The sequence below is a fragment of the Magnusiomyces paraingens genome (genome assembly GCF_902498895.1).
Source record: "Magnusiomyces paraingens strain CBS 517.90 genome assembly, contig: contig2, whole genome shotgun sequence".
Classification (NCBI taxonomy): Eukaryota; Fungi; Ascomycota; class Dipodascomycetes; order Dipodascales; family Dipodascaceae; genus Magnusiomyces; species Magnusiomyces paraingens.
In genome coordinates this window covers 87501-113381 of record NW_022474068.1, presented here as the reverse complement: position 1 = coordinate 113381, position 25881 = coordinate 87501, and the positions used below count along the sequence as shown (strand labels likewise).

The 25881-nt window shown below is 35.9% G+C and overlaps 11 protein-coding genes across 11 annotated transcripts in view; 5 read left to right on the top strand and 6 right to left on the bottom strand.

Annotated features, from left to right (window-relative positions):
* Window positions 1–76: 76 nt before the first annotated feature.
* SAPINGB_P001780 (uncharacterized protein) lies at window positions 77–1496 on the bottom strand (the record flags this gene model as incomplete). Its single annotated transcript, XM_031996500.1, has 2 exons — window positions 77–1381; window positions 1488–1496. The coding sequence occupies 2 exons, from the start codon at window positions 1494–1496 to the stop codon at window positions 77–79; spliced, it is 1314 nt and encodes a 437-aa protein (XP_031852391.1).
* Window positions 1497–4109: 2613 nt separating this feature from the next.
* Window positions 4110–5792, top strand: SAPINGB_P001779 (uncharacterized protein; the record flags this gene model as incomplete). The annotated part of the gene is made up of 1 exon (XM_031996499.1): window positions 4110–5792. The coding sequence occupies one exon, from the start codon at window positions 4110–4112 to the stop codon at window positions 5790–5792; it is 1683 nt and encodes a 560-aa protein (XP_031852390.1).
* Window positions 5793–7996: 2204 nt separating this feature from the next.
* Window positions 7997–11076, top strand: SAPINGB_P001778 (uncharacterized protein; the record flags this gene model as incomplete). Its single annotated transcript, XM_031996498.1, has 5 exons — window positions 7997–8651; window positions 8773–8793; window positions 9075–9180; window positions 9244–9274; window positions 9331–11076. 5 exons carry the CDS (start codon window positions 7997–7999, stop codon window positions 11074–11076), a joined length of 2559 nt encoding a protein of 852 aa, XP_031852389.1.
* A 118-nt stretch (window positions 11077–11194) lies between these two features.
* On the bottom strand, window positions 11195–12391 carry SAPINGB_P001777 (uncharacterized protein; the record flags this gene model as incomplete). Its single annotated transcript, XM_031996497.1, has 1 exon — window positions 11195–12391. One exon carries the CDS (start codon window positions 12389–12391, stop codon window positions 11195–11197), a length of 1197 nt encoding a protein of 398 aa, XP_031852388.1.
* Window positions 12392–12562: 171 nt separating this feature from the next.
* SAPINGB_P001776 (uncharacterized protein) lies at window positions 12563–13252 on the top strand (the record flags this gene model as incomplete). Its single annotated transcript, XM_031996496.1, has 3 exons — window positions 12563–12567; window positions 12632–12735; window positions 12798–13252. The coding sequence occupies 3 exons, from the start codon at window positions 12563–12565 to the stop codon at window positions 13250–13252; spliced, it is 564 nt and encodes a 187-aa protein (XP_031852387.1).
* Window positions 13253–13579: 327 nt separating this feature from the next.
* On the top strand, window positions 13580–15685 carry SAPINGB_P001775 (uncharacterized protein; the record flags this gene model as incomplete). Its single annotated transcript, XM_031996495.1, has 1 exon — window positions 13580–15685. One exon carries the CDS (start codon window positions 13580–13582, stop codon window positions 15683–15685), a length of 2106 nt encoding a protein of 701 aa, XP_031852386.1.
* A 117-nt stretch (window positions 15686–15802) lies between these two features.
* SAPINGB_P001774 (uncharacterized protein) lies at window positions 15803–18901 on the bottom strand (the record flags this gene model as incomplete). Its single annotated transcript, XM_031996494.1, has 1 exon — window positions 15803–18901. One exon carries the CDS (start codon window positions 18899–18901, stop codon window positions 15803–15805), a length of 3099 nt encoding a protein of 1032 aa, XP_031852385.1.
* Window positions 18902–20810: 1909 nt separating this feature from the next.
* Window positions 20811–22436, bottom strand: SAPINGB_P001773 (uncharacterized protein; the record flags this gene model as incomplete). The annotated part of the gene is made up of 2 exons (XM_031996493.1): window positions 20811–22257; window positions 22303–22436. 2 exons carry the CDS (start codon window positions 22434–22436, stop codon window positions 20811–20813), a joined length of 1581 nt encoding a protein of 526 aa, XP_031852384.1.
* A 421-nt stretch (window positions 22437–22857) lies between these two features.
* Window positions 22858–24742, top strand: SAPINGB_P001772 (uncharacterized protein; the record flags this gene model as incomplete). Its single annotated transcript, XM_031996492.1, has 3 exons — window positions 22858–22963; window positions 23026–23304; window positions 23364–24742. 3 exons carry the CDS (start codon window positions 22858–22860, stop codon window positions 24740–24742), a joined length of 1764 nt encoding a protein of 587 aa, XP_031852383.1.
* Window positions 24743–24814: 72 nt separating this feature from the next.
* SAPINGB_P001771 (ribosomal protein P1) lies at window positions 24815–25209 on the bottom strand (the record flags this gene model as incomplete). Its single annotated transcript, XM_031996491.1, has 2 exons — window positions 24815–25110; window positions 25179–25209. The coding sequence occupies 2 exons, from the start codon at window positions 25207–25209 to the stop codon at window positions 24815–24817; spliced, it is 327 nt and encodes a 108-aa protein (XP_031852382.1).
* A 365-nt stretch (window positions 25210–25574) lies between these two features.
* The window catches only part of SAPINGB_P001770 (uncharacterized protein), a gene marked incomplete at both ends in the record, with an annotated part of 1232 nt that continues 925 nt past the window's right edge, over window positions 25575–25881 (bottom strand). The window contains one exon of the mRNA XM_031996490.1: window positions 25575–25881. This exon is cut by the window's right edge and continues 750 nt beyond it. Within this exon, the coding sequence (XP_031852381.1) occupies window positions 25575–25881 (307 nt within the window).

Sequence of the window (25881 nt, the reverse complement as noted above, 5' to 3'; positions counted from 1 at the left end):
AAACTGTAGTGCCCGAATGTTTGTATTATTATTACAAAATTTGTAATGAATCAAAAGAAAAAGAAAAGAAAATCCCTTAGACGGTTCCCTCAGGGACCGCCTCTTCCTTTTTAAGATCGTCTTCATTAGCTACAGGCTCCTCCTCTTGGAGCTCATGCAAGTACTGGCTGATAACATCAGGGAAGGTCTCGTTAACATCAGGTCGAATAGGGCTTTCCAGATACTTTTGTTTAGAAAATCTCCAATTGGTATCAACTTCACGATCAGCCTTTTTGGTTTCTGTGCTGCTGCTGGAATGCGCAGTACCAGCGACAACACCGGCGTCAGCAGAAAGCTTCTCATACCAAGCTTCATCCTTAACTAAGACGGTGTCAAACCATCTTCGGGGCCAAGTCTTACCATCACGCTCTTCTCTTTTGCGGTAAATGCGCTGATTTATCTCAATCTCAGACTTCTCCTTATGAATCAACTCATAGTCACCAAGTTTAATTGCTTCAGCAACCTTGAGCCAGGCTTTACGAGTTTCAAACTCATTTTGCTGAGAAATGTCCTTAACTTGGAGTTCAAGAACTTGCTGTTTAGTAGCATCCAAAAAAACTTGCTCAGGAAAATTGGGTCCAGAAATCTTGGAAACACCACTCCATTGACCCTTGATATTATAGAGAGTAGCACTGGGTTTATCGTTTTGGACAATGTTTACTTTGAATGTGTTCTTCTTGCCAGAAAAGTAACCCTTACCACTGTATTCAATAGTGGCCTTATAGCCAGTGGTTGACTGAATGAAACTTTTACCTTCAAGCTCAACATAAGGCTTACCAAACAAAATTCCCTCAATGTGAAGAGCTGGAAGAGTAATTAAATATTTCTCATCTCCAAAACCGGCAAGGGTAAGAACTGAGTGGCCGTACTGACGGACAGAAATGGCTTGGGTCGAAATAGAAGCTTTAATTCCAACATAACCTTCTAAAGATAGTTTATTCTTGTCATTCCAGATCGAATATGCAGTAACAGGAGGATGGTGACTGACTTGTTCAGATACAAGGTTAGTGTCGCCCAAATCAGCGTCTTTCCATTGGCCGGTAAAAACCTCACCAAGGAAGGGATTAAGAGGCTTCTTTTCCGATCCGAGCTTTTCATTTCTACTGCAATATTGCTCTTTTAAAGTTCCAATAAACCATTTAACGACTTTAATAAATCGCTTTTCAGGATCCTCTTCTTTGGAAATTGCAATGAAATCAGGATAGTTTTCTGCCCAAAATTTAGTGTACTCAGTAAGAGAAACAGGAGAAAGAATGAAAGGGGGAGCTGTAAGAGAAGCCAAGTCTCCATTAAAAGAGGCAATAGACTTCAAAAATGAAGCCCAGGAAAATGAAGAAGCAGACTATTTGGTATTATCGTTAGTAAAACTGCATGATGATGATTGCTGTTGGCTAGAAGTATTTGCTTATTGTTCCAGTAAAGTCAATAAGGATCCAATATGAACTTACAGTAGCCATTATATGAAAGCCGAAAAAAAAGAAAGGAACTAGTTATTATAACTGTTCTAAATATAATAATATTAACCTTAGTATAAATGTAAGTAAGTGTGATATAAGAATAAGTTAAACAACTTAAAGGGAAATTGGAGAAAGAAGAGGGTGTTGTTGACAACAATGTTGTTAAACTGGTGATGCCGTAATCCGATTTACCCTACTTACTTTGGCCTTGCTTTTAGAGCTATCTGTGCGCCACCAGGACCTGTTGGGACTCAATAATTCTGATAATGCTAGGGCTTATGTGAGGAAACTAAGGCTCATGTACATTAACTATTCCTTACATACCACATATCATTTTAAGTTAATTTAATCATGAACTTTCACAAGTAAAAAGCAATAGTCCCCACATGCTTGCAATTTTTTTTTTCTGATAGAATTAGTCTAGAAACATAAAAATTTCAAAGACTCAGCACGTGTTTAAACTAGGACAATTCATTTTTTATTGAATAGATTGTCTCATGTTAAGAAGCTAATTATCAATTATGCCAAGTTGTTGTGATTCAACAGCTTTATTCAAATGCACAAGATATCCGAATCTACCTTAAATTGATATTTTGTTTTAACATGTCAAATTGTACTGATTAAAATCATTTAATATCACAAGATTGATATTCGATCAAGTATTCTTTCTTAAAATACTTAGTTATCCAAGTATTATTATTTCACATAATTATGTAAAATAATCTAAGTTAAGAATTAATGTAATTATTGATAAGAATTTGCAGATATGGTTACCATGGGATTAAATAGTTCTTATTTATATTTATATTTATTTTATATTTATTTTATTTTATTTTATTTTATTTTATTTTATTTTATTTTATTTTATTTTATTTTATTTTATTTTATTTTATTTTATTTTATTTTATTTTATTTTATTTTATTTTATTTTATTTTATTTTATTTTATTTTATTTTATTTTATTTTATTTTATTTTATTTTATTTTATTTTATTTTATTTTATTTTATTTTATTTTATTTTATTTTATTTTATTTTATTTTATTTTATTTTTTTTTATTTTATTTTATTTTATTTTATTTTATTTTATTTTATTTTATTTTATTTTATTTTATTTTATTTTATTTTATTTTATTTTATTTTATTTTATTTTATTTTATTTTATTTTATTTTATTTTATTTTATTTTATTTTATTTTATTTTATTTTATTTTATTTTATTTTATTTTATTTTATTTTATTTTATTTTATTTTATTTTATTTTATTTTATTTTATTTTATGCATTATTTATTAAGCATTAAGCATTAAGCATTAAGCATTAAGCATTAAGCATTAAGCATTAAAATATTATTTATTATACGTAAGCCATAAGTAATATAGTTCAATGTTTAAGTCACAAGTAATAAAACCATGATGTATTTAATTCTAAAACTACGTAGTTTATTAGATTTTAAGTATGCTATCATGGCTTTGTTATTGTATATATTGTTGTATAGACAATAATATTATTGCCAATTATTTGATTTTTTTTTACTCAAACTTAGGTCCACGCTGTTCCCTCCACCGTCTCTAAACTATTATTCTGAAAAAAGCTAATAAACCGCTTATCACAAATCTTAAACTAATGGTAAATAATTTACCGGAAATCATTACCAATTTTCAAAGCAAAAAGTGCTAAAACTCTCAAAACTCTCAAAACTTTTAGAATTTTTTTTTTTTTGGATGTTGCTTTGACACAAAGTCAATTCCTCAATCATGATTCACATTAATCAGTGTTTCAAAGAAAAACGTAATAAAAATTGACAAAGTTTTGAAAAAATCTACCATTGATTTTTATTCCCCAATTAATAATTATAATACTACAATTTGCTTATAACTTATAAAATAATCAAGAAATTAAAAGGACTTGACCTTTTGAAAACTCTTCTAAAATGTCAGCTATCGTACTTTAGTTCTGGACAAAGCACGTGTGATGAGAATGTGATTATCTTCTTAATATCAATTCAAAGATAATCTGTTAACTGTACGTGAATGATGCAACCTTATTTTTTTAATACTATATACTATGATATATTGTCTTTTTTCATCTGTTTGGCTTGCTAAAGGTGTCTTTCTCAAGTTTTTTTTTATCTTGTTAGGCACCATTGAAAAAAAAAGATTTCGCTTACACATGTTAATAAATCCCAAAAAGGATTTTTTTACCTTAAATCAACGGATGGGACTTCCAGCTTGGTTTTTGTAGCAAAGTACAACTTTAAGGTAAATGTTAAAAAAAAAAGATTTCTGACATTTTAATAGGAGCCGTTCTATTTCAGGAATCTACAGCCTTATGTCTATGGCATTGGGTATCGGTTTCCACCTACCGGTTTCTTATCAGTGCGTGGCTTATCATTTATTATCGACAATATTGTTTATGATTAAGTCCGCATTAAAAAAACCTCCTTTTAATTCCTAGTTAATGCACAATGAAAAAAAAAAGTATAAATGGTCAATAAACTGCTTCATAACAATTTTTTTTTCAATCTAATTCTCATAATTATCTTATATATATTTCAACATTTTTTTCTATTAACAAGTAATAATTTAGCAACCTTTTAGTTCAATTTATCCAAACAATGACTTCTACTGAAGAATACAAGACACTTGCTGCCAATGCATGCGCTCGAAGAGATGCATCAATGGCTGATATTGAAAAATATTTTCCGCTTCCTGAAGGATTTGAATCCAAGCACCTCGCCCCTCTTCCCGACCCTCTCCCTTTGAATGTTACTGGTATTGCCAAGGAGTATCTCAACCCTTTCGATTACGAGATCACTAGTGCCGATCCTATCAAGCTCCTAGCTGATATTGCCTCAAAGAAGTATACAGCAGTGCAGGTTGCTGCTGCCTACTTGCGTTGTGCTGTGCTAGCACAAAGAACTGTCAACTGTGTCACTGAATTTCTCCCAGACATGGCTTTGGCACTGGCTACCAAGTGTGACAAATACTTGGAAGAGACTGGAAAGACTTTGGGTCCTATGCACGGACTTCCTGTATCTCTCAAAGATATGATTTGCTTAAAGGGCTATCCCCAAGGATTTTCGACATGTGCCCTTACTACCTTTATTACGGACTATGACTCGTTGATTGTTACCAACTTAAGAGATGCTGGTGCCGTATTTTATCAAAGAACTACTCAGCCACAATCACTTATGCATTTGGAATGTGAAAGTGTTGTTTTTGGAAGAACAGTCAATCCTTATAATCGCAATTTGACTTCTGGAGGTTCCTCTGGAGGCGAGGGTGCGGCTCTTGGCTTTGGATCTTCATGCATTGGCTTAGGCACTGATATTGGTGGATCAATTAGAAACCCCGCAGCCATGAATGGCGTTTTCGGAATAAAGTTGACTGCCAATCGTCTTCCTGTCGGTGATACATTTTTTATTAATGGAGGGTCTGAAGCAATTGCTGGTGCTGTAGGTCCAATGGGCCGCACCATTGAAATTTGCGAACTTCTCACCAAGGTCGTTTGTGATGCTGAACCATGGAAGATCAGCCGCGAGCTTGCTGCAGCTCCTTGGAATTCCGATATTCTCAAAGACAAGAAAAAACTTACTATTGGTGTCAATTACACTGATGGCGTTGTTACTCCTCAACCTCCAGTGCAACGCGCATTGAAAGAGGCTGTTGAGAAGCTCAAGGCAGTCAGTTCAATTGATGGAATTGAAATCGAAGTCGTTGATTATGCTCCATTCAAGCAGGAATTAGGTTGGGAAGTCATTACTTCGCTTTACTTTGAAGATGGTGCTGAGGTTGAGCTTGAGACTTTTGCTAAGGTAGGTGAGCCTGTCCTTCCTCTTACTGAGTGGATCATAAAAAAAGCCAACCCCAATGTGAAGCATTTAACTATTCCTGAGCTTTGGGAACGCAACAAGTCCAAGTATAAGTACAGATACGACTATAACCAACACTTCCTTAAGTCAGGTGTTGATGTTATTTTGGCTCCAGCCTACTTTGGTAGTGCTCAGCCATGGAGTACTGCAGAAAGCCTTAACAGTACTTGGTGGGGCTATACCTCCATTTTTAATGTTACGGACATGCCAGCTTGCACTTTTGGAGTTACTACTGTTGATCCCGAAAAGGATAAGCCTATTGAAGGATATACTCCTTTAAACGAGACTGACAAGAGTATTTATGAAAGATACAAGCCAGAAATTTATAAGGATGCCCCCGTGGCTCTGCAGATTGCAGCACCCAGATCTGAAGACGAGCTTGCCTTTTATGCTACTAAACTCATTAGCAAGTTTTTGAAAGCCTAGTAAATAGTTTTTAGTAGCTAGTCTAATAAAATTTTAATTTTAATTTTAAATTTCTATTCTAATTGATTGCTTGCGCTCATTGACCGATTTGATGATAGCTAAAAAATTGGAGCTCGTGGGTGTTCTTGCAAAAAAATAAGAAGGTATTAAGTATCTGGCTTCCTCCACTTAAGAACGTTAAACACAGGATTTCGTATATGCTCTTTTGAAAAATCAATGCCATTTTATGTTCTTCAGGGCACAAAATGGTACATTTTAATGAACGGTATTCTCCAATTTTTCCCTGGAATAAGTTCTAGATGGATAAGATTGCCTAAAACCCAACCCACCAATGCTGGATTTAGGGATCCAGGAAGCCCTAGTAAGAGCAAATCAGCAGCAATGAAGTAAACAAAAACCTTGTCGGACAATATTAATGTAAAAGGGGATGATATAGGAGTGATTTGAAATTTAAAAACCGGGGGTATAATTTCTTTGTAAAGAACAAGAGTTGCAAACACTAGAGATGTAGGGCCTGGAGGAATATAAGTGGAAGCAAGTTGCTGAAAAAGTGAAGAAAGAACAGGAATATACGATAAAATGAGGTTCGATAATGGAACAAAAAACAGAGAAAGGCCGTAGATTAACACGAGGTAAGATAGATACTTTTGCGAGCCGAATAATCTTTCAATTACTCTTAGATTGTAAAAATATATTGTAGCTGTGATGATATCCGACTGTGACGTATACAGTAATTGGTTAAGAGGCAGTCTCCACCATTGATCTAAAGAAAATCTAAGTCAGAAAAATTTAAACGTCTTACAACTAATTACAAAAACATAGTACTGTCGTGTGTCTCGTCAGTCGGAAGAAAAAAAAATTAGTTGGTATTAATAGTAACAGGGGGATAAACAAACTTTCGATGGCGAGTTAGTACTCGTTTTTCCAGAGCCTTTTATTCAAGTGCCACTTGACAAGAGACAAGACTCTCTGGGATGAATGAAAGGTACACCAGTAAGGAATGCATCAGTTGCGGTACAGTAAAACCCAAACTGTCTCTGAATGGACATGAGTACCATAGTGGCTCGTGTGAAGTCTCTGTTGAGTTAAAGGGGCCAGAAACATCCTAATCAAAAGTCTGGCTTCCTCCACCTAAACACATTAAACATGTGTGCATCCATGCGCCTTTAAAAAATCCACGCCATTTTATGTTCTTCAGGGCACAAAATAGTACATTTTCATGAAAAGTTTAAAGATAACTTACGCCATACTAGTAAATGAGGAACTACTTGAAGATCAAATAGATATCGGATATCCAGCAGCGATACAAAGATTGGAATTAAAACCAAAATGTAGATAAAAACTTTGGTTACAGGTGCATTTTTGAAACCGGATAATGTGTAAACAAACATAATAAAAATACAATATTAAAAAAAATAAGAAACAGAAAAAGCAGGAGTGGTGAACAGGTAAATTGGCCAGGACAGTCAAATAAGAGAATAAAGTTAATTACTTTCAACTAATTTTAAGTATTGAGAAGCCATTCAGTGTCGCGGAGTACCTCTGGGACCCGTGACCTTAGTGGTTAGGGTTATTTGTACTTAGTGGCAACATCACACACTTGAAAATAAATGGGTGGGAAAATGGAAAAGTTTCACGTGACAAATTAGTCAGGATTGTGTTGGATTTTAGTAAGAATTAAATTAATCTTAGTAATGTTTGTGTGGATGATTATCAAAGAATTCCCAAGATGGTAATTTTTTATGATCGAATTAGGACGAGGAGGAGATAAAAATCAAATTTTCTGGCAGATTTATAAGAAATCGACCATTTTGTTAGGGGCATTTCCCATTTCCCTCCCACGTATTTTCAACAGTGTCATCAAAAACTAATAAATATTACCACCCTAATTATCACAACGTAATAGAGAGACTACTAAAGAGGAGAACAAGTCTATCTTAGAATCAAAGGCAAGATGGTATGAACTGAGCTGAGCTGAGCTGAGCTGAGCTGAGCTGGTGGAACCGGGGAACTAACTAATCAAAAAAATACGGACTCCGCGACAAGATGTAAAAGAGAAGGTAGATTTTTTTAAAAAAAGGGGAGGCATGAGTAAGAATTTGTAATTATTAATTAAAGTTATATATTACTTTTACCCCAGATAAATTATTAATGTGTACTCCAACAATATTCCTTCTGTTGAAACGCCACTAAAAGATACGAAAATGACAGATCCATTTAATCCTCAATCTTTCCCATTACATGATTTCGCAAGAGATGGAAAGAACTTATTAGTCAAGGAACTTTCTCAAACAGAACCTTCTTCTATTCTTTCCAAAGACGGTGATGGTCGTACCCCTCTTTTTTGGGCGTCGTCGTCTAGTAATGCTGAAGGATTGAGTATTCTACTCAAAAAAATCAAAGAAACTCCAGAGCTATTAAAAAAGTTTGATATTGATGATACTGATTCTGGTGGCTGGACTCTTTTGCACATAGCTAGCTCTACAGGAAGCGTTGCTATCATTGACCTTTTGGAGCCATTTGAACCCGATGTCGACATTCAAACAGCTGCTGGACAAACAGCTTTGCATTTTGCTGTTTCCAAAGGCAACATTGATGTTGTTCGGAAATTAATTACTAGCCCATTTAATGCATCGGTGCGCATCAAGGATAAGCGTGGGCAAGTTCCACTTCACAGAGCTGCAGCCATTGGCTCCCTGCCAATTACAAAAGCACTTGTTGAAGAAGGGAAATCACCAATAAATACTAGCGACTTCACAGGCTGGACCCCCTTATACCATGCTCTTGCCGAGGGTCATGGTGATGTGGCTGTATATCTTATTAATCATGGTGCCGATTTGGAGCGGGAGGATTCTGAAGGTAAGAATCCTTTAGATGTTTCTCTTGATTCAAAAACAAGAGAATTTGTCGAAGCTGCACTGCAGAACCAGTTAAGATAAGTTTATTTAGTAAAATTATATTTCAAAATGCCCCCTTTTAGTTCCGGGAGTACTTACAAATTGTAAGTGATTGAACCATATTTTCAATAGTCTATTTTTGCTTCCTGTATTATTCTGGCAGAAAAATTTAATACTTCAAATAAGCTTCGTGACAATATGGCTGGTTGCCCAATATATTTAGTCCCCCTTTGCCCCCCCTTCTCCCTCCTTCTCCCTCTTTCATCTCTCAGCTCCATTTTTTTCCTTCGTTTATCCTCTCATAACTATCACTATCAATACCACAATTAAAAAAAAAATAGTAAAGAAACAGTAAACTCCTTTTTTTTTTTTTTTTTTTTTTTAGATTATATGCTTCATCCTGAACGACGAGTTTACTCAGCTTCCCAGTTCTCGATAATCGAAGAACTAGGTCGCGGATCCTTTGGTGTAGTTTATCGTGGAATCGATAAGTATGTTCTTATAAGGGTCTTATACATGTTCTAACCCTGAGGATTTTTGGATTTTTCTTTTAGTGTGGCAAAGCAAATTGTAGCTGTGAAGCAGGTAGGCTATGGATTAACCTTTTATTATTAAGTTCTCTCTAACAATTGTTCGTATAGATTGATATGGAAACCAGCGAGGATGATATCGAGGAGATACAAAAAGAGATTGCCATCTTAGCAGGATGCAACGACCCACATATTACAAGATACTATGGTTGTTTTGTTAAAGGTCACAAATTATGGATTATCATGGAGTACTTAGGTGGTGGCTCGGCCCTAGATCTTCTCAAGCCAGGTCCATTTACCGAGGCTGAAATTGCCATTATATGCCGCGAGCTATTGCTTGGTCTCGAATATTTACATGAAAATGGGAAGATTCACCGCGATGTTAAAGCTGCAAATGTCTTACTTTCTGACACTGGCGATGTAAAGATTGGAGACTTTGGTGTGGCTACTCAGCTTCGCAACAACCTTTCAAAAAGAAATACATTTGTGGGGACTCCATTTTGGATGGCCCCTGAAGTAATTCTTCAAGAAGACTATGATCAACGTGCCGACGTGTGGTCTTTAGGAATTACAGCTATTGAATTTGCTAAAGGTGAACCTCCTTTTGCTGACCATCATCCTATGAAGGTTCTTTTTGTCATTCCCAAAGCTGATGCGCCTCGTTTACACGGCTCCGAGTTCTCTAAATCATTTAAAGACTTTGTAGCTGAGTGCTTGCAGAAGGAACCTAAGGACCGCGCAACTGTGAAAAAGCTTCTCAAGCATCGTTTTATTCGCAGCGCAGGAAAAAACTCTAGCCTGATACCTATGATTATGGATCGTAAGCAGAAACTGAGGTTACGTCTTAAAGCACGACCAAAATATACCCCTACGGTAGAAGGTATCAATTATGACGAAGGAGACGGAGGAGGAGAAGCAGAAAATAGTAGTTCAAACTATAATGGCATTTACAACAATGATGACGATCTCGAATGGGACTTTGAAACGGTCAAGAGGTCTGGAGGCAATACTATTTCACAATATGCAACACCCTCTTCATCGGCACCATCAACACCAATCTCAAATAAAATAACCGGCGATAACTTGGCATATTTCATGAACTCCCCTACAAGTTCCCCGTCAAGTCAAAACTCTACACTGAAACAAGCCAAACAACAACAACATACAAAGAATTCACCCCTTGCATACACTGCTAGAAATAGCAGTGATGGATATAACCATCATACCCATTCGTCATCTGCAACAAACGACACGTTTCGCACAGCTGGCGAAGGCAGTAGTTCCAGTTTTCCAATAGAATCGACATACGACATGCTCTCACGAAAACAAGCTCCCCATTTAGGAATGGGCCACAAGCGTAGTCGGTCCGAGTTTCGTGCTGAACGAGGGCGGGTGGTACAACAGGGAATTGAAGATGTGTTAAAACGAGTTCCGGATGATTCTGAGCTGAGTCATTCGTTACGACGAGTGCTAAATGCATTTTTGTTGGAAGAAAAGACTGTAACAGCACAAATTGAGCTCTATCTATTAAAAAAAATGGTCGAAAATGTACAAAGAGATGATATGTTTCGTACATTGTTGTTTCCGGAAAAGAACAAAAACAATCTTCAACAGAGTCCGCATTCAGCAACTGTGTTGCACAATGGCAGACCTGTAGGAAAACACACAACCCAAGCAAACTACATAAAAGCGACGCTATTGGATTTAGAAAAATTGGGTTTGACGCTACCTAAAGGTGCGATGGAATCTGAAGATAAAAACAAGATCAACACTCAAAGGCCAAGGGATCAGGTCGAAGAAATGCTTCTGAATAGGTGGTTAGAGGGATTTAACGAACGATGGAATAATGAGAATTGACTGAGGGTTTCATCGCAATGTGTATTTTTTTTTCCGATTATATATATATCTATATAAATATGAGAGATTATTTTTCTTCTTTATTTCCTTTGAACCACCAAGCTTAAATCCATAACTATTATAATTCTTCTGGATGAGTATACTTTAACCAGTTATGCATACAATTTTCTGGTGACAAACCTGTGCCATCAGAATGTAATCCTTTCATACAGCCATGACATTTTGGAGAATTTGGACAATTAAAGTATGGAATATGTTGGTATCCAATATCTTTGAACCAGTGAATTTTGTTGCTATCTTCAAAAAGACCGAGCGCAACAGAGTGAACAGGAGCGTCGCCCCAACGCTCGTAATAAAATCCACCTTTCCGGTCAAGATAGTCAAAGTACTCCTCGTAAACGTGAGAGCGCCAAAACTCCATGTCACCAATCTCAAAGTTTGACCAGAAATGACATGTTGAATAACCATTCGCGTTGAGGTTATGCTGTGGTCTATTATCCGAATCAATGAGCCAGTTCACGGCAGAGTTAGGATGAACATACTCTGGATGAGCTGAGATAAACTCGAGGGTGGCTGGCCAGAGGTTTTTGATGGATTCAGGGGAGTCATAAATGTTGATTACGAACCCATACGTTTTATTGTTGTCCTCCATGAAGCGGAAGACATCGTAATCCACGTCACAAAAATAGTTAGTCTTGGGCTCAACTCGCCAATACCAACGGTATTTAAGAAGGCGAGGGTGCTTATAAAACATGCCAGAATTCCAACGGCACATGCGATGGTAAGAAAGCATATCAGCAAACTGGACCTCATGATCATCGAGATATTGAGCAGATGCATTAAAAAGGGACTCGTCAAACCATGCTGGCTCTTCCCAGTGATCTTTAGGAATAACTTCGTAGTTAATCTTGGCTGCTGTAAGTTTTCGGGTTTCAGATATGAATTCATCGGTAAAAGGTACGTCGTTGATAAACGTCCATGGATAGTTAAACTTGTTGTTAAATGTAGCTTCAACCTGGCGGATGGAAGGAATAAGTTGGGCAAGTTCTTCGTTACGAACTAAAGAAAGTAAAGTTGCATTTGCACGAGGGTATTTATCAAAGTTCCCGTCTTTAGGAGCACGAGTTAACTTTCCTTGAGGCTCGCCAACCTCCTTCATTAAAGGATTTCCCGAGATAGAGTACGGGTATGTAGGAAGCCATTTTTGGAATTCATAGTCATGATACTTTGAATAGAGAAATATAAACAGACTAATGATGACCACAAGTGGCAGAAGATATGTTAATGTTTTCGAGCGAAAGCGAATCACAGACATGACAGCTAAGTATTATTTTTTAATATTTGCGTTTAATCTAGAGAATCGTGGTGGTCTAGAAGAATCGTTGTGGACCCTGGCTAAAAAAATATTTATTTAATGGTGATCTGGCGGGAAAATATTATCACATTTAACTTTTTTTTTGTTTTCGTTTGAGTTAGAAACATTCAAATGAAGTAAGTAGCACACCAACGCAACAGGCATCCAAACCACTTACTGTTGATTTTAACGATAATTTAGTAATATAAAACATATTGAGAAACTAAGTCGTGATGAGCTGAATGCAGGAGTATTAAATTATCAAGCATCCTGGCATTGGGACTATCATCATACTGCTTTTGTGTGTAAGTACACATTACAGATTTAAGGAATCATTTTATGCAACTGCTGACTGAACAAAAAAAAGACTTTGGTGGACTTTCTTTGAGTTTAACAGAGGGTGATATATTGACAATATTTTCTCAGTATGGAAGCCCCGTTTATGTAAAATTAGTGCGAGATAAGGATACTGGTAAATCTAAAGGATTTGGATTTCTTAAATATGCGGATCAGCGGTCAACGGTTCTAGCTGTGGACAATCTTAACGGGACAGAGATCTTGGGTCGTCGTCTTCGCGTTGACCATTCTGAATTTGATTTAAAAAACGATGAAGAACAAGAATTTGATAGTGTGTGTCGGACTGTATTAGAGGTTACCAATAGTTACGATGGTGAAGAAGTGGACATTAAGGGGGTGCTAGGAGAAGGGATTAGGAGGTCAGACAAAACCCCCAAGTCTATTTTATCAGATTGCAAACAAGACAAACGTGAAAAAGAAGAGTTGGACCCTATGGCTTCATACTTGAGCTCAAAGTCTCGATAGTCTAATTTAAATAGCCTAAATTCTCAATCAGCTTCATATACCTGTCCATATATTTAACTAAAAAGTCATTTTTTTTTGTTGTTTGAGTCCCGTGCGGCTAAAAGTTCGCTTATGTAACATTTAAAATATGTCGGGACACCCATGATATTGAGGTTACAAAGAACATTTTTGTTTCTTTCCTCCAGTATTTTTCCTTTCTCCCAACTCTCCTTGTTTTTTTTTTTTTTCTAGTATTTTAAAAACCATTTGTTTGTTTTAATAATTTAGCCTTACATTTTTCATAATTTTTTTGTCATATTTTCAAAGTTATATTGTGGTTTCCTTGATATGCCCTTTCATGTGTCGCGCTTTTCAGACTCGCAGTCAGACCAGGACTCGCGTCTTCCTTTTGAGAACGCGGCTCACACTTCGGGTCTCAGTTTGAATCGAGATTTGGAATCTTCAGCGCCATTGGTTCCTTTAAAGGTCTCTATGGGTACTTGGAATCCTCTCATGCGAAAACGGCGTCCTCATGGTGCTTCGTCTCTCAATCAAATGTCTTTACCACAATCTCCGGACTCGCCACCTCTCAGCCCCTCCCAATCTCTCCTTAGTTCCGCAAATCATAATTCGCATCCCCATAACACCTCAAACCGTGCTCCTCTGAAATTCCGACGATTATCCCGACACCGTTTGTCGTTTTCTGATGAAAAGCGCGTTTCTCTTTCACCATCCCCGTCACCATTACTAAGACCTAAATCGCCTGCTTCTCGATTTTCTGCACGTGCCCAGTCAACTGATCAACATATTAACACAGCCGCCTCCACAGTGGCTACTATCGCCTCTACCTCATTAATATCTGAACCAACCCCATTTACATCTAAAACGCAGTCTAAGCAATATTCTGAATTGCGCCTTTACGATAATGGCGATCTAGATGTTGACGTTGATGAATATAGTATAGTTGACTCTGATGTTTGTGCCTATGACTCTGACGATTTAATGAGCGTTACTAGCCGACGACCCAGCTTATTGGCCTTTCCTTTTGGAACCAGCAAGGAAACTGTTGCTTCTAACCCAAATCAGTCTCAACAACAACATTCGCCTTTTTTATTAAGTCAGGCTTCTTTGCACTTTAGGTCTTTATCACCATCACCATTTCAGCCTTCTGATTCGCATTCTACTTTATCTTCTTCACTGGGCTCTTTTGGTGCTTTGGTCACATCATTTGGGACAAAGTTCAGTCGCTCAACAAATTGTTTGTCAAACTCATCAATTATGCCCCCAAATGCCGATAAAATTTCTCCATACTCTTCATCTAACTCAGTCATTAAGCAAACTTCCCATTTGAATCATGACGTTAATATCTCATCATTAAGACATGTTGGTCACGTGCATAATCATATGACCCCTGACCACGAAAGTATTTCTGGAACTGTCAGTGGCTCAGATAAAAGTGCCAATAACACGGTAATTATCAGTGATTCACTTGAAAATACTTTGGGTAATTTGAAAAATGATTTGGATTTCGATACTCAGCGTGTATCTATAAAGCGGGTGGTGGCAAACCGTAATGCACTTAAACCAAAGGCTAAAAGTTTTTTACGAGTATCTCGCGATCTCCAAAATGAGCTTTATCCGGCTGATTATGAAATGCGAAATGAAGCACGTATAACTCATGCTTTAGCTCTTCGCGAAGATTCTATTGACGAGCCCGTGTGTTTCGGCCACCGAGGTTTATTTTTATCCTTAGATGATGATAGTTTGTCTCAGGTTCCTGGATCACGCACAGTCTCACGGTCAGGCTCCATAGTATCATGTGCTACCAGTCTTACTCCAACAAATACAAATGGCTCAACATTGACTTCGACTCAGAATTACGATTTGCCTTCTCCTCAACCTAAGCACTTAGATTATAGAATACAATCTGAAAGTTCTGACATTGAAAAAAGTCCAGATCCCAACTCTTTGCATTTTCGAAATAAGCACAATCAACAATCCCACCACCCCGAAAAGTTTTGGTCGGTTCTTCCATTTTCCAAGAATATAAAACAACAAAAACAATCTTCCATTTTGCATTTTCCATCCTCTTCGTCAAATTCTTTTGATACCAATGACAATAACAAAAATATGCCAGCAACTCCAAGCCCAAGCTCAATGGCTACCAGCACCCACCTAGTTTCTCTTTGTTCTCCTGAGCTTAGTGATCCTGAAGATTCCTATGAAGCTGATCCTGATACCCATACTTCTCTTAACAATGATGCCAGAGGTTTGTCTAAAGTATATAAAACTTTGTTTAAGTTTTCTTCATCTAGTCACATGTCTTTAAAATCTCAAGCACCTACTCCGCCAAAAAAATCAAAACGCAAAGCTCCTCTTTTTGATGAAACTACTGTGTCACCTTTTGATCATTTGTATGTTAAACGACGAGCGGTATCTCCGGGGACACCATAAAACTAGCAACTATTAAAGCAAAGCAAATGACATAAATAGGCTTTTTTGATATTTTTGACTTTTTCTACTTTATATATTTATATCGCTTTAATAAATGAATTATTTTGATTCTAGAGTTTAATGAACTGGTCTAACGCGCTCAAAAAATAAAACATACGCATGTTGTGTAACAACATGACTTGGGTTCACATTGCGATAAACTCTTGTATCATCAAAGTAGCACCATCCATTTCGACCACGTCTCACAAACGATGTATAATGTCCTCCTTTAAGTGTACCCTGGTGAGTAGCCACTCCATACAGGTTGTATAAAAATGGAGGATATTGACCGCCATGCTGAACTGTTTCATCTGCTTGGGTAGTTGGCTGTACCCAGAATTCTGTCAAATCAAGTGAATTAATAGGATACGAAACAAATGTTTCCAATTTGTTACTGGAAGTACCATGTTGCTGAAATCTTTTTAAATGAACAATTAAAATTTCCGGCAATCGTGTAATTTTCATCGTCTTAGTTGTCTTTCGGCGTTTTTTGCACTGTGGACAATGCCATGCATTGTCACCATCAAGAACTTCCTCAACTGTAAAAAGTCTGAAACAATCAACAAGCCGGACACTACTCCGTCCCATGTCAGACACAGAAGGAATTGGCAAACTAAGGCATGAGAAGGCGTTATAGGTTGTTGAGGTAGTTTTGCATACAGTACATGTTAACCGGCTTAAATATTGGCCTTGGATCAAAGTTGAAATTGGAGAATTGTTTGAATATAAATATCTTTTCCATTGTTTTGCAGATGCAACACGAAAGCTCAACTGTTCTTGAATTCGTTCCTCATCTTCAGTTAATGGCTTGAGTGGCTGCTTATCTCCTGCTCGATTAAGTTCTTCATGTAACCCATCTAAAAGAAAATTAAGAAACTCATGACAGTCTTGTTGTTGGTATCCACTAAAAGTATGAGACAAACTTCCACATAACTTTCTAAACTGTACCGGCGAAACATATGAATTATCTTTCCGAATCATCTCTTGCAAAAGTCTAGAAAAAGTAGAATATAAAACACCCTTATATCCAAGCTTGCTGTTTAAATTAGCCAAATCGGGCATTGTTATTATTGGGCCTGCAAGCTTCTCAGTTGCTGCGATGCATTGGATAATACAGTTCATGTAGCATGTATTTCCCAAGTTTGACAAACCAGTTGAAAATGATCTCAAAACTTGATTAAATGATTCTGGATGTTTTAATGGCTGTATATTCTGCGATGTTTTGACCAAAGTACTTGAACCAGGCCTGTTAGTGCACAGGTTTTGAATTGGAGGTAACGATCCAAGTATCAATGCACCAGAATGACCGTCAGAAGCACCAGGAGCATGGCCCATGGCATAACCTGAATTAATTTCCATATGTGGGTACTGAGATTGAGATTGTGGGACATGGGCAACCGGGGGTGGTAATTTAGGTAAATTAGGGTCAGATCTCTGTATTCCATTAGGAAGCTGACCAGATCTGGTTTGTCTTCCATTTAATGGTATAGAATAAAGATCATCTGTTGTGGTAGGTCTAGACGAAGAATACGAACTTTGCAAAGACTGTGGAACAGTAGGAGTTGGCATTGTAAAAAAATCATTAGTGTTTCGAGCGTAGTTATAAGATGATGTCCCAATAGTCATTTCATGTGCTGGGGTTGTAACAGGAGGATTTGAACCATCAAATGATAAACGATGATTCGGAGATGCTGTACTGCCCTTTCGTGATCCATAAGGTCGTGATGGAATCACCTGAGGAATTTTTGGTGCAACAATTGAATTATTTTCTAAATATTCTGCTTTCCATAAAGAAACCGAATGTTGCAAATTGAGAGGAGGTACAATATTTGGAATTGACTGAAGTGTTTCTGGTCCCATTGGACCACGAAGATTATTAAGAGATGCAGATGCAGAAGGTGGAAGGTCTAAAGGCAGCGTTGTACTTTTCCAAATTTTATTTTTTCCGTACATTTTTATCCATCCTTCTAAACCACCAACCAACAAAGCTGGGGGGCGTTGTAAAGGTTTGTTTATTGGTTTTCGGTATAAATAGTCAATGAATGTTGCTAATCTTTTGTCTTGTTCGTTTAAATATCTTCCATTTAAAAAATCAGCACTTCTTGTATTTGCATCATAATAAACAACAAATGGAAATTTATGGCGTTGTTTAAATAACTGTTGCTCATAATCTGGTGACAAAACTAAGGCTTGCTCTAATGTTTCATCATTAACGACTAAGCTTGAATGAATGGCGACAGGTTCAAAACACACCAAATTCGAAGAAGGAATATGTCCATTGTTAAAGTATTCACGCGGACGGATATCTATAATAAGAATTTGTTCTGGGTATAATTGCAAAAGCTTATTAAGTTCTTCGGGTAAAATTATAAAAGTTTTAGGAAAATCAAATTCTCTATTTTTCGAAATTTGGACTAAGTTTTGTGAATCTGATTGTTTTAGATCAAACGAATTAGTTCCTGGTGGTGAAAAACTCATTGCAACACCATTTGAAGTTTGAGTTCCGTTTACTTGGGGAATTAAAACAGCTGAAGAAAGATTAGGGGGCCCACCTGGTTCTGGCATATGTAATATATGATTTCTCCTATGACTTTTGCCAAAAGTATCATTGTTTTTCAATAATCCTTGTTGGGCAATAATGGGTTCGGGCATTGATATTGTAGGTTTATTTTGATTTTTTGATCCCCCAGGTGAATCCTGGAATTTGTGCAAAATGTCAGGGATAGGGAGAGGTCGAGAATAACGATTTTTGTCTTTTGATGAAGTCACAGTTACTGGTGATTCACTATGACTATGACTATAATTATAATTATAATTTTGATTTGAATCAAGAAGACTTTTTCTAACCAAGCTGTTATTGTAATTATTATTTGAATTTGTTCGAAGTCTCGAAAATCTTTCTTCTAAAGAAGTAGCGAGATCGTTTTCTGAATCCAAGGATCTTCTATTTTCAATGTTGATTGGGTCCAATATAGCTGTTTCATTAGTTTCAACTTTCTTTCGTTGAACTTTAAAATTACGAGGGTCAAGTTTATCAGGCGACGAAGAACGACATGGTGAATTGGCATTAACAATTTGAATAGCATTAGAGGTTGTTTCTGGAGGTTTTGGTGCAGGAGTTGATGGCTGAGGGACGGGTTGGCTAAGCAGACCTGTGGAGTTGTCTATAGGAGGCATAGGCGCTGGTGATTTGGGTTGGGGTAATAAATGCAAACTTGATGAATTATTTGTTGAGAATATATGAGGAGATGACGAAAAAGAAGTTATTGAAAGCCCCGAAGGGGGGTCAGGGGGGGGTAATAACGGTTGGACTGGACAACTCATTCCATTATGAGAGGTTTCAGAATGAAAATGCAAATTAGGAGGTGTGAGTTGGTTAAATGTAGTTTCTGGAGAAGATGAAGTATCTAAAAAAGAGCTGACAGCTTTTTGTTCTAGTCTTGAATGTCTTCTTTCAATAATTTTATTTTCAAGAGACTTCACATCTGCTTCAGATTCAAAGATTCGCTAGTCGATTTTATTAGTATGCAATATGATATGCTTAATTAGTCAAAAACAGTAACTTACTTTTTCTAAAGCATAAAACTGCGAAGCAAAACTAGGATCGGTCTTCTTCTTTTCAAAAAACAAATGGCTTTTTATTGTATGAATGATACTGAAATACGACTTATAATAGTCAATATATGCCTTTTCTAAGTCACCGTTTGAGCTGAGAGTTTCTTGGTACTTTTTATAATTAAAATATGTACAAATAAAAAAGAAAATAAATATTAAAAACTTACATTTTCAAATAAAAATCTTGCTGTTTCAAGACAGTCTATAATATCAGAAAATTGATACAATGAATTCAAAGCGAACTCTCTCAAAGTGCCCAAATAATCACTGTCGTCAGCCTCATCTGAATTATATCTAATATTGGAGGTAAATGGCAATGGAGAAGAGGGGAATATATGCTCAGAATTTTGAAAAGACATCAAAATTAATAATTAAAAAGATCTATCAATCAATATAATTTTTGTTGAGAGCTTGATTTTTAAAAAGCTTGGTTAGCTGAAATTTCTCCGCGTTATACATATATGTGTTCATTTAAGTGTACTTGTTATTTGTGGATTTTAGTAAACGAATACTTTAAAGCTGACAGGTTTTGTTCATGTGATACCCAGCCTCTTTTGTGTTACATATATATTTGTTACATTTATATTCTTCTTATAAGAATGTAAGCTCAATAATAAATATCAACACTTTTGGTCAAAGATATTGGCAATGGCAAAAAAACTACTCAGTTTTATGACTAAGCACACTTACAATTAGTTACTATATAATATATATATATACTTTGCTAAATACACCTATTTACGAAACCCCCACCAATATTTTGCAAAAAATCTACGGAATTTTTTTGGGCTTTAAACACGTTTAAGTGAAACGAGTTGAATTTAAAGCATCTTAGAAGTGATGATACCAACCAAACCAGTTTTTTTTTCAAAGACAGGTATAAGTGGCATTTTACATTTATAAAAAAAAACTATTGTTTGTTTGTTTTTATTCAAGGGTTATAGAACTATATAACATCTACATCTGCGCTATCCTTTTTATTGTCTGACTATGTGACTTGCCGGTTTTCATTTGTACCTTTTTAGTACTGGTGGTTTCTGTTCTGTGCGTCTCCGGTAGCCCGGAAGATGGGCCCTGATGCCAGCTTACGAGGAACAGGGAGAACCAGTCTGTCGGTCCCAAAACCTTCCCAACCCATTTCCACTTATCTTCACGGACGCCCATGTATTTCTTAATCTCTTCCATCAGAGATACGGCCCGCAATCACCTGCAGGCTATTTAGACTGTACGGAAGAGTCGGCATTCCTGTAACCAGGGTAGCCTATGGTTTTCAGTCTAGGTGTATACTCCCGTACACATCCTCAGGAAAAGGGGGTATTCTGGGAATCTAAAAAAAAAAAAAAAAACTAAAAACAAAGGCAATCATAGGTTTATTTTAAATGAAATGTATATCAAGAAAAGATATCATTTATTCTTATAATTTAAAAGTTTCAATTTAAGTAGTGCTGTAATATTTTAAGCTTATATTTTATCATTTTCGCCCCGTCTTAATAAACTTAAAAAGTTTTTTTTCTTTCTCGCTCTTTGTGAGCAAATCATTATTGGAAACATTCAAATAAATCGACTTATCAGTAGCAGATGAATCCAAAGAATGTTCTGATATAGTATTATTTACCGCAATATCGGAGGAATTAAGAATAGATGTTCCGGTATTAAGGTAATCTGGTTTTAAAATACCTGATGATGGAAATGAGTCTTTAGGCAATTCAGATGCCAAATCCCATTCAAAGTAAATCAAGTTTCGTGTTCCAAATTTACAATCTTTGACTAAAACCAGATCTCTGTTACTGTAATACGCTTTGGGGGGATTACTAAAAATTTTGAAAGGTAGGTCAGGAAATGCAATAGCCGATCGTATAAAATCAATCACATGACCAACCGTCTCATTAGCCTTAAAAGTTGCTTGTATATGAGTGAGATCAGGAAATCGTATACGTATCTGAATGTCTAATATTTTTTTCATCTTTTCAATCTCCATGTTTCGACGTAATTTTTTAGTTAGTAAAGGCCCGTCACCAAGTTTTGCTGCTTTGGTAATTTGAGACTGATATGCTTGGGAATGGTTAAGAGATACAGTGTATGTTGAATCATCGGAATTTTCAATTTTTCTTGGTTCAGTGGAAGGAAGATATACCTTAACATCTCTAGTTCCAGTCTCAGATAAATTACTCTCACAAAAATGCTTATGTTCAGATGTTTTTCGTGAAACTTTTGTGGAGGCAATATTCGAGGTTGATTCATCTAATCTATTAAGAGAATTTGCAATAGTTTTTGTCTTTTCCTGTGTGTGTCTTTCGATATTTCTTAAAGTTTTATCTTGTGTCTGTAATTCTATTGAATTGAAAGGTATCTCCATCTCTTCTTGTATCTGGCTATTGTTGGAATCGTTGGGATAAGATTCTGCAACTATTTCCTTTTGATCTCCTTTAATATTTAATTCACTAAGAAGATCATCTTGAATTGAAAGAGCATCTTCAATGGGAATTTCAGTCAACTCAAATCGCACTCGTAAATTTTCCTGTTTGCTAGTCAATCCAAGTTCTGAAAGGGTTTTCTTATAGTCTTTAAAATCAGAAATATTACAATTGAATGACTTTATAACTGGAGCCTCGTAATATAACCGACCTGATGTTTCTGTAGTCTTAACTACACGTGATCTTGACGTGAGATTTATTCCAGATTTTGCTTCAAAATATTTAAATATGGCCCAAATAGTATCATTACTTTTAAATTGATGGATCAGGTTGTCACTGAAATGTGAAGGTAAGTCTTGAACTTGTAATTTAATATTCACAGGAACTGCTCTAGAACTCATAGCTCTCATCTTGGCTGTGGCAATAGTAAGTTCGACCTTAGAATTTTGAACAAGATTTGTATATTTTAAAGGAGCTGATAAGCTTAAAAAGGAAGATTTATGCCTATTTAATGTTAAAAATTGATTAAAGTGATAATAAAACACTTACTTTATTGCGTATAACTCTTCGTCAAGTCCTAAATACTTGCAAGATTGGGTCCGTAAATCTCGAATTAATGTATTAGGACCCACCTTTATCTTTACATTGCGAGCATTATATTCAACTATTACTTGGGTTATCATTATATGATATGGTATAGATTTATTTCGATGTTATTTTGATTCAAGTACTTGGCTAGTCTAGAACCATAAATTATTTTGCCACAAACAAATAGTGGACTAGATAGATTATGTAGTGTAAAGAACATGTTTGAATATTATGTAATATATATATATATATATATATACAATACGTATACAAGCTGTGAGTCAATAATATTAATGAATTAAATTAAACCCTTACCCTAAAGGATTTTATTTTATTCATTTACACAATTAAGGTAAATTTAACAAATTTAATCGGTTTAAGTTTCAAAAGTTTAGATGTCGATAATAATTTCTTTTGGTTAACCAATCGAAAAAAAATTGAGATTTGACTTTACCCTCTTTTACATTTTTGAAGTCAAATTTAAATAGCTTTAACTTTCTAAACCTTTAAGAAACCATGTCATTCGACGTTAGAGAAGTCCTAAATTTACCAGAAAGACAATCGAATTCAGGAGTTCCTCCTCCAAAAAGATATAAACCTGACTCGTCAACTCGCCGTCTAGGTATGTATTTTTTGATTTTTTTTTTTTTTTGATTTTTAAAAAAATTTCTGATTTTTAAATAGACGGAATGCAGCGTGAACTATATAGTCTATTAGGGGAGAATACACCACCTGTTGTGGTATTTGAGAATAGATTTAAAGAAAGGCCAACCTGGAACCAGAAAGCTGTTCCTTGGTCTTTAGTTCCTTTTAGAAACCCTGCAAGAAATGATGGATTAGAACTGTATCATTGGGTTTTAGGAAAACATCAACATGATAACGAAGACTATACGTTTGCAAAATACAACCAAAAGCTCACGATTCCTCAATTCACCAAAGAGGAACATGACGAATTTTTACGAGGTGCGTTTTTTAATATATCAAATAAATTGGAATCTAAATTATAACCTGTTGGCCTTTAGATCCAGAATGGAGTTACGATGAAACGCGATATTTATTTGATCTCTGTGATATATATGGCTTGAGATGGATTGTCATTCATGACAGATATTACTTTCCAAGATCAAATCATGAACTGAAAGACATCAAGAAAGATGAAGGAGAATTACTTTTACAAGTTACGGATCCTGAGTTAATTTCTGGATCTGCATCTATTGAATCTAAAACTAATGAAGACAAAGTGATAGAAGAGGTATCAAAAGTTAACCCAGTAAACATTTTATCAGATAAACATTTAGAGCCAACTGAGTCAATAAAGCCAGCTCCAATATTTGAAACTCCTTCAGGGTCTCGAACAATTGAAGATCTTAAGGCAAGGTTTTATGATGTCAGCAGAAAGGTTTTAAAGTTTCGGCATGCCAGAGGAGATGCAATGGGACCTACTGAAGATGAATTATATAAACAGATGAAATATTCTAAAGAAAGCGAAGTAAAAAGGAAGCAACATTTAGAAAGCCTTCTCTCTCGAACTCCAGCTGAAATTGCGGAAGAAGAAGCTTTAGTATTAGAATCGAGAAAACTTGAAACTGCTGCAGAATTGATGCTACTGGAACGAGCAGAGATTTTGAGGGTATTGGATGCGCCGGTAACAGCAGGAAAAATAAATGAATTTCAAACATCACAAGAGTTGGCGCAATTGACTGCACAATTAATGTCGGATAAAAGTAAAAAACGAAAAGATTTATCCATACCTACTCCAGGACCAGATCCACAATTACAGCAACTCCAAAACGCTCATCAACTACAACAACAGGCAATGCATAATCAAGCTACCGCACAAGGTATACAACAAACCAACCAACTTCATTCTCACACCCAGCTACAGCCACAAAGTCTGATGGATCAGAAAGCAGCATCAGATTCTCGAAGAGGAACTAAAGTAAAAAATGAATTAGACGATTCAGTACAATCTACAAATACCAAAGGAACAAAAAAAGGGAATATCAAGAAAGATAAAGATCTAAATAAAAAGACTCCTCTTACAGGGTCTAGTGCAATTGCTGCAGCAATCCATAGGAAACTCTCATCTAAAGAAGAAGCAGCGTACGGTTTGTCTTACCACGATAAACTAAGTACTGGAGTTTATTTGAGATCTTCTAAGATTACGACTTACAAGCAAGCTTTGCAATCTAAGATTCATCAGGTGTTAGCTGAGCTTGGAATTTCGGCAAGACCTATAATGCCGACAGCTAAGGTGACAGCTAAGTTTGACTCACTTCAGCAATCGATCAGTGTATTACTGGAAACAAAAAAGCAAGCAGATAAACTTGAAACTGAGATTCAAGTTTTAAGGACCCAAAGGGCATATAACTCCAGTTTAAATAATGAAAGTATACAGTAAAAAAATTTATTTTAAGGTCATAAGCAGGTTTAATTTTTATGTACTTTGTTTGGATAAAAATTCATAATACATTTAGTCGAACAGACCGAAACCCATGTCATCGTCAGACTCCTCCTTTTCTTCTTCTTCTTCCTCAGCAGCCTCCTCAGCAGCAGCACCAGAGGCAGCAGCGGCAGGGCCGGCAGCGGCGGGGCCGGCGCCACCAGCAGAAAATTGGGTCAAAAGCTCAAGAATGTTTTGTCCGTTAAGAGCCTTGGAAAAAAGCTGGGCCCAAATAGGCTCAACACCAGTAACACCAGCAGACTTAGTCAAAGTCAAAAGGTTGTCAGCAGTGATTTCAACCTCTGCATCAGCAAGGATAAGGGCAGCTATTCATTTCAAAATTAGTCACTTTATTTAAATATATCTAATTTTTATAATGTGATAATAAACTTACCGTAAGAGACAGCAAGCTCGTTGGTGGACATTTTAAATCTGTATGATGTGAACTTAGACGTTGGCGAGGTTCAAAAGTCAACAAGTTGTAAGCAAAAGGAATTTTCTCAATGCCAAATTTTTTTATTTTTTGTCAACTGACGAAATAAACAGTAACTAATTTATCTAATGTAATGTAACAAACACCTGATATTTCCCTTTATAGAAATATTAAAGCAGTCACAAATAGATGATGGTATTTACTTATTGGTATGGTAATTACTCATAATTAAACATATTTCCTATTGTTATTATAACAAGTATGCCTATTTTTTACAAAACAATTAAATTAGTTTAATTAAAAACGCATTGTCCGAAAAATCACAAATTTTGAAGCGTATTAAATTTTTTTGGCAATCTAGTGTGCTGTTTCATTTTTTGTTTTCATTTTTTTGGATTTGACAGTTTCAATATCTAATGCGTCTTTTTTTCTTTTAAATGTATAGTTTTCTAATTTAATCTGATCAGTTTTGAAGTCACCGAGTAAATCCTTATTTTCGATTGGATTTGGATCAATAATTAGAACTTTAGAGATTTTGGAATCAATATTTATCTTTGAAGTCATTTGGCCTGTTTCAGAGTCAAATATACGTAGATACGAATCAAGACCTCCAGTTGCAAGAAGAATTGGTTGAGATTCGATTATATTGTTTCCCTCATTATTT